Genomic DNA, 12391 nt, shown 5'->3' on the forward strand with positions numbered 1-12391 from the left:
ACACACAAGCACGGACAAACACTCACAACACACACACGCACACACACACACATATTCTTTATTCTAAAAATGATACCTTTGTTTTACATATGTTTATACTTTTGTTTTCTTGTTTCATGCTACTGTATGCAACACTGAGCTACTCTTACAAACGTAACGTTGTGCCCAATAAATATTTTCTGTTTTACTGTAACATTACATTGTTTTTTACAGTGCACTTTTCAACCCCTCTCAGCAGATTACTCTCTCTCTAGAACATTGTAAATGTAGATATAAACCTATGAAAGACAAAAGAGCTTTAGATTTAGAACAACAGTGTGTACATGGTATATCCAAAAATTTACTATTATGAAAAAAGTGTTTGCCATTTAATGCAAATGCTTCATTTTGAGATGAGTTTATGGTATTTTGAATGCAGTGTTTCATTTTGAAGGAGATGTGAGGCATTTTGCATTTTCTGTGAGCAGTTTTAGGAATTGTGTGTAGAGTTTTGAAAAAAGGAGACATAGTTTTGAAAACGTGTGTAAGCAGTTGGAAAAAACTGTAAATGGGCGGTCATGCACAGCGTTAGACAGTCCATACATAAGACTATAAGGTCTGCATTGAAAGAAAGAAAGAAAGAAAGAAAACACTGGAAAATCAGTATGAACCTGACCCAAGCCTTGGGGAATTTTGAGAAAGTACAGCATGGTCGGGTCAGACCCAATCAGGTTCAGGCAGCAGTGTGGTTTTTTTGGTTTTTTTTGTTGTTTTTTGTGTGGTTTTTTTGTTTTTTTTTTTTTTTGGTTTTTGTTTTTTTTTTTTTGGGTGTTGTTGTGGGGGGGGTTTTTTTTGTTTTTTTTTGGGTTTTTGGTGGTGACAATTTTATATATAGTATACAACAGATTGCTGCCAGAAACCATAGCTAAATAAGCTCCATGTGTCAATGTATAATAGGTATTTGTAGCACTGAAACAGTTGAATGAGAGGATAAAAAACAGCCAAAAAGAATAAGAATAAGAAGTATGCAAAATACTAATGAGTGTCATAAGAGAGCTAACATTTTGTGATTTTTTTAATCTGATAGAATCACTCTGATTAAATATGATTGTGTTCTTTCTTTGCCCATATGTAATTTGGTGTTTCCCTCCACTGGTTTAAATGCATATAATCCACAACATTTACTTACAAGGCCATTCATGCGTATTAAGAAAATCTTTGCATTTCTTGTAATAAATAACTGTGATTGGAGTGCTGTCCTTTACTAAATTATTTTTCCTACCCCCCATGAATAGTCACATAATTAAACACGGACTGCAAACTGAGGAGACAGATTGATGAAACCATCTGGCTAACTCACTTTCTCTGAGTCCGGGCACCAGCTTGAAAATGATCTCCTCCAGGGTGTTGTCCAACCTGAGAATTTGGAGCGATAAGAGCATAAGAAGGAGGTCGGAGGGAGAGGAGGATGATGAGAACGCGAAGAGGAAGAAGAGGATTTAAAGGGACAGGAGTTACGAGGGGGGAGCAGTTGTGGAGGCAGAGGAGAGAGGGGTCATGTGGGCGGAAAGCAAAGTAAAGAAGTCAAGAAGGAATAGAAAATGGGAGAAAAAGGGAGGATATAACAAAAAAATGAATGACTTGGCAAAAAAAATAATCAAGGAACAAAAGATGAGTAGTTGAAGGTAGTGACGGTTGAAAGGCCAAACATTTAAAAGTCAAAGCAGATGACAAATCAACAAAAGAATGAATAGGTGGTAATTAAGATAAGAGGGAAGCGGTAGTATAAAGAGACAAATATATTTTAAGAAGAGAAGGATGAAATGATCAAAATTGAGAACAATAACAGGTGGACCAAGGAGGTCGCTAATACAATGGAGGTGAATGGAATTAAATTTGTGGTAATAATTGTCATTTTAAAAACTTAGCAAGAGTGTCTTTAATATGAAGAGAAAGATCCTTAAAGAAGAAAGAGAGTGAGCTTTAAGCCACCTACACATGATCCGCGGTAAAACCGCGAGGTAGGGTGCAGAACAAAGAGGCAAAGCGCAGCGCTGGAACATTCTGGAATTGGTTTCGCCATGGTTGCATCTTGAAAGGTCAGCAGCAACTAGGTCAAAGATATACAATATGAACTTTGAGCGCAGCACTCGGCGCAAATCTGAGCGGTCCGCGACGCCAAGGGTAGCGCAGCGCTTAATTGGGTGGCACCGCTCTCCCCATAGGAAATCAATGGAACAGCCAGCACAGTGCAGTTTTGCCACCCATCATGTGTAGGCGGCTTGAGGGTGACAAACTACCAATGAAATAGAAAAAAGAAGCTCATTCAAATAAAAGAGGACAAAGTGAGAGAAGAGAAAGTACATCTTACCTGAGCATCTCCAGTGGATTGGTCTCATGCACTTGAATGCCACATTTAGGACAGTCATTGCTCTCCTCAAAGTGCTGCACAATACAGCTCTTACAGACTGCAGAGAAAACAACGTGAACATATTTCATTGGGTTTCAATTAGTATCTCCGATGGCGACGATTTGTCTAGACAGTTTGACGCCATCTTATTTAACTATTCCGATAAAAGAAAGAAACCTGCCTGGGGCATTGCTAGTTAGCTTGCTAGCTTGCTCATTAGTAGTTTAGCTTGCTTGTAGATCAACAAATCCTCCAAACCATACAACGATATAGGGAGTTCATTCCTACCCTGTAATACGACCCACAGGAGCATTTTCTGTCTTCATATCTAAACCAGAGAACGTAAACGATCGCGGTTTAAAACACGTCTTTAACATTGTGAAACGGTTGCAGTTTGCTTATGTTTAGGCACCAAAACTACTTAGAAAGTAGTTGGTTTGGGTTCAAATCAGACGTTGCCTCATCTCGGTTTCACACGTGACGCTGTAGCGCGTGTTGGTTCGACCCATCTACAATCCCAACCTCCTTATGCGGAACTTGGTGCTCTTATACTTCGTCCCATTATGTCCTGTGCTTCCCGTTATAATTACTACGGCCACTAGAGGGCGCCGCCACTATATACCTATGTAACGTGAGACGTAAATGCTGCTCGAACAAACTATTGGGAACCTATGGGAGTGTTTTCCGCAGGAGGCCAGTCTCTTGCAGATAGTTTGCTTGTTAACTCACTTGCTGGTAGGTTAGCGTACTAGCTTGTTTCACATTGCCAGACCTTCCTCCACAGCGCTGCTAGTCCACACAGCTTACCGGGATGGGAGAAAAACGTGCTCTAGTTTATTGCCATTTCTATAAACGGGTGGAACGTGTACGTTCAAATGTTGTTTTAGTCATGTGTGAGAAAACTCTGATTGGACAGATAGTCTAGCTAGCTGTCTGGATTTACCCTGCAGAGATCTGAGGAGCAGTTAACCATAGTCCTCACAAATCCACCAGAAGTTAAAATGCCAACACAAAGGAAGAGGAAAGTAATGGACATCCGGCCGAAATGAAGGACATCCGGCGGAATTTCCGGCAGTACCTCAACAATCCCGCAAGTGGAACGTCGTGGATATAGACTACGCGCTAGGTAACAAGCTAACGATGTGTTTACAAAATGCATGGTGGGACAATTCCAAGTGAACAATATGACGTCAAACTTATCTTGAATTTCTGCCATTTATTTTCAGTCGGTGAAACTGACTGTTCCTATGTAACAAATAAATCTGCAGGTGCATTTGTGTGTCTGTTGTTTCACTCACAGGTGTGCAGGCACTCGGTGACCGTGGTCGGTTTAATCAGATAACCTCGGCACAGGTAACAGGTGATGAAATGGTTAAAGTCTTTCACCAAGTGCTTCCTTCCTGTAGCAGCCATGTTTGGAGTTTTCTTTTCTTTTTTCTTTTTTTTTTTTTAGCAACACTACAGCAAGATAGGGACCAGGGAAAAGTAACCTTCTAGCTTTTAGAAGTGTCAGACGTCCAGTCACAACAATAACGAATGGAAAAGATAGCAGTTACAGGCTAATGTTGGGTGTAAAGAGCTGGAATCTTCACCAACACTGGCTAATGTTAGTCCAGGCTAGTGCATAGCCTACAAGTGTTCACTATCCACAATTTACGACAGAGATAAAAGATCCTTCTGTGTGAAATCCTGCTCCATCCTTGACTCAAATTCTATTTTGTAATCAGTTTTTCTTTTGGAACATCTCCCACTCAGACCGTATTCCTTCTTCACGGAACCATGTTAATCCCATTGAGAGAGAAAAAAAAAAAAAAAAACACAATCCAGTTTCAAACAAACAAGTTTCTTAATTTCCCAGAATTCCTGGAGAGTAAGATGTCTCGCTTCCCTTCCTGTCTCAGCCAAAGTGCCATTTTTAATCCACGAGGGGTCAGAGGTCAGTTGACGACAGTGAGGCCAAAGGCTTCTACGTAGTCCGCCTCATCCCAGTCCTGTTCATTCATCATCATGGCGCTGCCGCTGTCGACGTCTTCATTCGTCTAGTGGCGCATGGTCACATGGGATACCTGAAGAGAATGAAACACAAAAATAAGGGATTGTGGTGCAGAGTAGGGATAAAATAAGAAGATTAAAAAAACAGGAATGAAAAGATATATTCATTAAGATATATATATATATATATATATATATATATATATATATATATATATATATATATATATATTAGTGCTGTCAAACGATTTAAATATTTAATCGCGATTAATCCCATTAATGTCATAACTCGCAATTAATCGCAATTAATCGCACATTTAACACACAAATACCACTTCAAGGTTACCATTTGAAGTGGTATTTCAGACTAGACGTGCTGCAATGATAACTCAGTTCAGAACGACAAAACCCACAGATCACTTTGGTCTTGTCAATGGAACCATTTGGCAACTTTTTAAAAGTAAACTTTCCATTCAGAATCTTATTGGCATCCATTTCAGCATCTCGCGCTCGCCATCCACTCAAAACACCTACTACTCTTTGGTCGGCTCGCAAGCCCAAGCAAGTGTGTGCGGCGTGCCTGTTGTTTAGTTTCCGGTCTAGCTAGATCCGGTGTGGTAGTTGTAGTTTTTCTAATGTTACTAGTTGTTGCAACAGCATGTGAAAAAAACTACAAAGTTTGCTAGGCCAAAAAGAATGTTAATCTCGCGATAAATAAATTGACGCCGTTAAAATGGGTTTGCGTTATATATATATATATATATATATATATATATATATATATATATATACATACATATATATGAGTTTTCATGCTCGAACTTAAGTTACCTAAAAAGAATGAAACAACTAATTAAAAATAAGAGTACAGATAAAAAAGATAAACAGGAATGTAAAAGGTATATATATTAAAAAGAAAAGCAAAATAAATGTAACCCTTTTCCTCAGGGCAAATTTGACCCATTTTCAATGTTTTTTTTATATATAATAGTTTAAGTGAAATAATAATAATAATAATAATAATAATAATACCAGTCTGTGATCCACTCAACATCCTCTGAGCTTAACTATTAATTGAAATAATTCATAATTTCTGCTTTTTTTAACTTAATTTTTAACTCAAAATTTAAGTATAGTGTCATAATGTCGCACGGACCGCTACAGGCAATTAAACTTTTTAACACTTCATCACTGAGTGTGAGATAAGACTCCTATACATCACAACTGCACTCTATGCACCTTGCACAACCTTGCACAACAGGTTTATCTAAATCTATTGTGTAGTATTCTATTATTATTTCATGTATATTGTTTCCTATTATTTAATGTATAATAGGAAGTATGTATGTGTGCTGTGTGTCTGATATGTTGCTGCTGCAACAACATTATTTCCCATTTTTTGGGATCAATAAATCTATCTATCTATCTATCTATCTATCTATCTATCTAGCTATCTATCTATCTATAAATTAGGTTTATTGACCATGAATTGAAAGAAATGTTGAAAAAAGTGACAAAAACTTTTAAAAAGCGTCAAAAGCATAGAAAAAAAGTGAACAAAACTTAATTTTAAATTTTTACCCAGAAGGACAACAAATTCATGGTACACGGGAAGACAACACAATGGTTAATTAATTCATGAGGAACGACAGTTGACAAAATGCCCTTCTCAATCACAGGAACTTTCCCCAAAGGACTAGGAACCGTTTTGAGGAACTAATTGCGTTTGGACTGCAGGGACCAGGGTCTAAATTAAGTTCCGGGGACATTTTACCTCCATCTACAGAAACTATAGGGGTGGGATTGGCAGGGATGACAGTCCCTGATTGGTCAAACACACACAGCGTGGCTGCTTCAACTCGCCTATACCGCTTAATTCATAAAACAAGGAAGTAATCTCATATTGATTTATGACCATTTTACGACGGGAGGAGAACATTTCTCTTTGTTAGATAAGATAGCTGACAGCTTGTAACAGGCATCTTCTAAAAAGAAAAGCAAAATAAATGTAACCCTTGTGTTTTCCCTCGGGTCAATCTTCACCCATTTTCAATGTTTTTTATATCAGAAATATGGGTTTCTTTCAATCAAATTGCCCAAAAATAATAGTTTACATGCTTTCAAAACAGTATCCTGACTAAACTTTGACATGTACCAGTCAGTGATCCACTCAACATCCTCTGATCTTAACTATTAGTCGACATAATTCATAGTTTCTGCTTTTTTAACTCAATAATTAAGTATAATGTCAAGGAAGTACTTTCTTAAACTACAGAAACCATAGGTGTGGGATTGGCAGGGATAATCGTCCCTGATTGGTCAAACACACACGGCGTGGCTGCTTCAACTCGCCATCATTCATAAAACAAGGAAGTAATGTCATATTGATTTATGACCATTTTACGACGGGAGAACATTTCTCTTTGTTTGATAAGATTAAAAAGTCAAGTTATTCTTTGTTGTCGGCTTCTTACAAAAAAAAAGCCAGAGAGATAAAGAGATATGTGTCTATATTAATGTAGAGGTTCAGGCCGTACACACTCATCAAGTTGACACATATACAAGTCATTTACCTTGTTTAACAGCTGCAATATTTGCATTATCTTTTTCCCACTCCATAACTTTTTTTTGTGTGTGCTTTCTCCTACATGTCATGTGTAATAAATGTGATTATCATTAACTAACAGTGACATGAACATTGGTCCAACGGGATTGTTGCAGTTATGACCTACATGCATCCGTCTCTGGATTACCATTACTATGAATAGCTAAACTCTCCAATTTGCCCCCATTCTATCCCCCACTTTGATGGATTGGAATGAATTTAGGGTTTGCCTACTTCAAATATAGATATTGGGCTGAATATTAAGCTTCATACAGTAGTGGTGGCTGCAAAAACACTCTGGAGTTTCATGTTTACTGTGCAAAGCTTTTTGTAACCCATGTATTTAAATGGGATGGTGTCAGTGGTGCTGTTACAGTAAATGAACTGAGAAAGCCAGTAAATGTGTCTGGATGTGGGATTAGTCACTGTTCTCAGGTCTGATGCGTTCCCTTTTTTTTTTAAACACACAGCGGCCTGTGTACCTGATAACAGGTTACCATCAAATACTCATCATCATGCAGATTACGATAACAAGTTACAGAATAAACAGACCGGCGGGTTGTATTTATGGACTGCATCCAACACCTCATATGATGTTTGACACATCTTACTGTGATGTTTGCTATGAACGTAACCGTTATGCAATTAATGTCAGAGTCTAAACGGGTCTCTCTGAGTTTTGATGGGTTTAACTGCACACATCAAAACCGATGAAGTGCCTACTCCGGGTAGGGGATGATTGTTTACCCCGAGTACAGGGTTCAGGTATCTAGGGGTCTTGATCCCGAGCGAGGGGACAATGGAGTGGGAGATTGGCCTGGAGAATCGGAGCAGCGGGGGCGGTATTGCACTCGCTTTACCGCACCGTTGTGACAAAAAGAGAGCTGAGCCCTAGGGCAAAGTAGCTTTTGAGTCCCTGCTCCTTTTTGGATCACACTTTTAAAGTGCTCATATTATGCTCATTTTCAGGTTCATCATTGTATTTAGAGGTTATATCAGAGTAGGTGTACATGGTTTAATTTTCAAAATACACCATATTTTTGTTGCACATTGCTGCAGCTCCTCTTTTCACCCTGTGTGTTGAGCTCTCTGTTTTAGCTACAGAGTGAGACATCTCACTTCTGTTCCATCTTTGTTGGGAGTCACAAATGCTCAGTTCCTAGGTAAGGACTACTAGCCAGTCAGAAGCAGAGTATGAGGGTGTGCCCTGACAGTACCTAGGTAAGGACTACTAGCTAGTGAGAAGCAGAGTATGAGGGCGTGCCCTGACAGTACCTAGGTAAGGACTATTAGCCAGTCAGAAGCAGAGTATGAGGGCGTGCCCTGACAGTACCTAGGTAAGGACTACTAGCCAGTCAGAAGCAGAGTATGAGGGCGTGCCCTGACAGTACCTAGGTAAGCACTACTAGCCAGTCAGAAGCAGAGTATGAGAGGGTGCCCTGACAGTACCTAGGTAAGGACTATTAGCCAGTCAGAAGCAGAGTATGGGAGTGCCCTGACAACAGTACCTAGGTAAGGACTACTAGCCAGTCAGAAGCAGAGTATGAGGACGCGTGCCCTGACAGTAGCTAGGTCAGGACTACTAGCCAGTCAGAAGCAGAGTATGAGGCGTGCCCTGACAGTACCTAGGTAAGGACTACTAGCCAGCCAGAAGCAGAGTATGAGGACGTGCCCTGACAGTAGCTAGGTAAGGACTATAGCTAGTCAGAAGCAGAGCAGAGTATGCGGCTGTCCTGACAGTACCTAGGTAAGGACTACTAGCCAGTCAGAAGCAGAGTATGAGGGCGTGCCATGCTAGCAGCTAGGCGAGCATTATATCGTGTGTTCCAAAGTGACCACGTGTGTCTCTGAAGTAAAGGCTGGACTACAATAGAGCTGTTTGGAGCAGTTGGTGAACAATGTTTTTGTTGGAGATGGTACGTCCCTTTGGGAAGGACTTTGGGCTTTTTCACTTTGTAAACCTATAACGTGCACAAAAAAGATATATAACACAAAGGAAAAGGAAAATGCGAAAAAGCATAATATGAGCACTTTAAGTTGTTGCTGATATTGTGTCCACCTGCTGTACAACCTTAATAGGTCCAACAGAAGTACTACAACAATAGGCTACTTTTAATTAGGGGTAGTCTATAGGCTACTTCAGTGTTTTCCCTAGGTTTTTTGTGGAAGACTTATGGCGCTTACCCACTGCTAGTACCAGCTCTAACCGGCTCGGCTCAACTCAGCCACGGTGCCCCATCCAGGCTATATTTGTGAAAGGCAAAATATGTGTCAAACCATTCTGAATGAAGTATTGTGGTGCTGCAGAGACGTCCCAGCCTACAAATCCTATCCTACAGACTAAAGAAAACATCTTTGTTTGGTACAGATCCTCGCAAAGAAATCACACTATAATCATTTACATTTTTTTAAGATTTAATATAAGTCAATGAAAATGAGAATGATACAAACATGATCACTCCCTTCGATATCGTGAATCATATTGCAATCGCAATATCAGTCCAAAAAATTAGATATTTTCCTCCTATCGTGCAGCCCTAATTATTATTATCATATGTGTCTAAAATGTTGGAAAAGCTAGAGCAGACAATACATATAATACTCAAAAAGCTTAAAGACAAAACTTGCTAAAGAAGTCCACTGAAGACCAACTACAACCTTTTAAATCGGAGAAAAATAGTTTAGTCATTTCGGCTTAGGTGGTGTACAAACCGACTTGGGTGCTGCGCCTGAATCTTATAATGGCATATGGAAAACCCTGTACTCTATTCTCATGTGCAACTTCCATCATTTTGAAATGACGTCACATGAACTGCATGTTGACATGCTGCGTGCGGGCCAGGCTACGTCAGGTGTGTAAACACTGTTGGACGCATGCAGAGATTCTGGCGGCTTACTCACTGCAGAAAACAAACTAGGGACAGAGGGAACACTGTGTGTGCTTAACTCCAAAAGAGTCCTGGTCCTTCTTTCAGCGTGGGTCGCTTCTTTTGCTAGAAAAATCTCAAGTGCGCAGCTCAGATATTCCCCTCAGTGTCCGTCTGTGAGAGGCGCGCGCACACACACACAACACACACACACACACACACACACGCGCGCTATTTATTCACAGAGCCGATCTGCTTATCTCATCGTTAAGGCGCGTCACGGTCTACGTCACCTGTGTCAAAACAACATCAATGGACGACACGCGCACATTACAGTGACACACAACTACAGCCAGCCTATATAATAGTTCAAACGCTGTGTACGCTTTCGCGCGCAGGGCATATATGCGCGTGGCGCAGCTCGGTTGTAGCCTTGAGGCTACCCATCCATGTACACACACACACAACACACACACACACACACACACACATAGACACGCGCACGCAGCACGTATCGACAGTAAAAGTTGCAGAGCTTCACGTCACGGCCTTTTAACGACACGAACGGGAAGCGCACCACACGCGGGTTATTTGGCGTGAACATACCGTAGTCCCGCATGTGAGTGTGCAAGGCGACGCACTTTGCGTTTCAAGAGAGAGAGAGAGAGAGAGAGAGGGGTGAGGGAGGGGTAGAGCGAGAGACAGAGCGAGAGAGAGAGACAGAGAGAGAGAGAGGAGGTCCAGCCAGCAGCGTCAAAGTTTTGGCTGTTAACGTATCGCGACCGACGTCGACTGATGAATTCGAACATCCGCGCAGAAATAATTCCGTAATAACAAACACATTCCTCACCTCCGTGTTCACTTTCCTCTCTATGGATGCCGCGGCTGGGCAGGAATGTCCACCATGACACCGTCAGGTCCTCCTGTTCCGTCTGCTCCGTGTACTGGGTAAAGACAGAACACGGAACTGGTCGGCTCGGATCAGCCCCAGTCCGCCCAGCAGGCAGGCAGGCAGGCAGCAGAGAGCAGAGAGCAGCGGTGGGCGGGGAGCCACCAGGCAGGCAGGCAGGCAGGGCTCGGAAACTGAAAGCGGTTGTGTAACTGAGTGACTATTGGCCTACAACACACACACACACACACACACACACACACACACACACACACACACACAGAGCGCCGTGCTGATGAGCAGGGATGAAGCCGCAAACAAGAGTTTGGTTTCGTTTCCAAGCAACATTTTTAAATATAAATATTCAACTACAGTAGATCAACCCTTTCAGAGTCTTTTTTTCTTATGCAACAGCTATAGTATAGCTATAGTGTATAGTATATTTGTTATTCTGTAGGCTATGTATTGTTTATTTCATACATTCATGTTTAACCTTCCACCGAGGCAATTTCCACATAAGTGTACTTATTATGGCAATAAACCCTTTTCTGGTTCAGAATCTAAAGAAAGACACCATACGGGTATTTAGCCTACCATACAATACTCATCAGTCACACAAATAAAAATATATCCAGGTGTCTGCCACTTGTTTAGCACAAACTGAATTATAAATTGATAATTGATTTATTCTCCTCTTTATGAATCAATTACTTTCTGAATGAATCGATTATAGAGCTGCAAAGATTAATCGGTTAATGGATTAGTTGTCAACTATTAAATTAATTGCCTACTATTTTAATAATAGATAAATCGGTTTGAGTCATTTTTTCATGAAAAGAGTCAAAATTCTGAAAAGAGTCAAAATTCTGATGTGCTACAAATTCTGACTTGTAGGAACACTGGAACATATTCACTATGTTCTAGTGTCTTCTGTCCTCAGTGACAGTAAACTGAATATCTTTGAGTCGTGGACAAAACCAGACATTAGAGGACGTCATCTTGGCCAACACTGAGCTACATTTTACAGAGCGAACAACTAATCCATTCATCCAGAAAATAATCAACAGATGAATCGACAATGGAAATAATCGTTAGTTGTAGCCTCGTCTCGCATTGCCAGACTATCCTCCACAGCGCCGCGGAGGAGGGACTGGCTAGTCCACACAGCATTCTGGGATTGGAGAAAAACGTGCTCTGGTTTATTGCAATTTCTTTAAACCAATCACAATCGTCTTGGGCGGCGCTAATGGCCGGACGGAGCCACGGTGCCTCTGCAAAATAGCCTCGGGAAGGAACTTGTTTTGGCGGAACATGTGTACGTTCAAAAGTAGTTTTAGTCATGCAACAGAAAACTCCGATTGGACAGACAGTCTAGCTAGCTGTCTGGATTTACCCTGCAGAGATCTGAGGAGCAGTTAACCATAGTCCTCACAAATCCACCGGAGTTAAAAATTCCAACAAAGAGAAAGCGTAAGGTAATGGAAATTCTGACAAAAATAAGGACATATGCCCAAATTTTCATTGGCAATGGAGCAGTCCCGGAAGTGGAAGTTCGTGGACATAGACTACTTGCAGCCCTGATCAGAATTTATATGCGCTCACGTCATGCCCATCACACACACAAAACAGACTTGGCTGAACCAGAAAAC

The 12391-nt window shown here is 40.8% G+C and overlaps 1 protein-coding gene across 1 annotated transcript in view; it reads right to left on the reverse strand.

The window, feature by feature from the left end:
* Positions 1–10725, reverse strand: part of pcgf5b (polycomb group ring finger 5b) — a 30189-nt gene extending 19464 nt beyond the window's left edge. The window contains exons 1-4 of the mRNA XM_039784316.1: positions 10704–10725; positions 3688–4455; positions 2351–2447; positions 1340–1395 (exon numbers count right to left, since the gene is read on the reverse strand). Of these exons, the coding sequence (XP_039640250.1) occupies positions 1340–1395; positions 2351–2447; positions 3688–3802 (268 nt within the window). The 5' untranslated portion in view covers positions 3803–4455; positions 10704–10725. The remainder of the gene's footprint in view (positions 1–1339; positions 1396–2350; positions 2448–3687; positions 4456–10703) is intronic.
* Positions 10726–12391: the final 1666 nt, after the last annotated feature.

This window comes from Perca fluviatilis, chromosome 19 (genome assembly GCF_010015445.1).
Source record: "Perca fluviatilis chromosome 19, GENO_Pfluv_1.0, whole genome shotgun sequence".
NCBI lineage: Eukaryota > Metazoa > Chordata > Actinopteri > Perciformes > Percidae > Perca > Perca fluviatilis.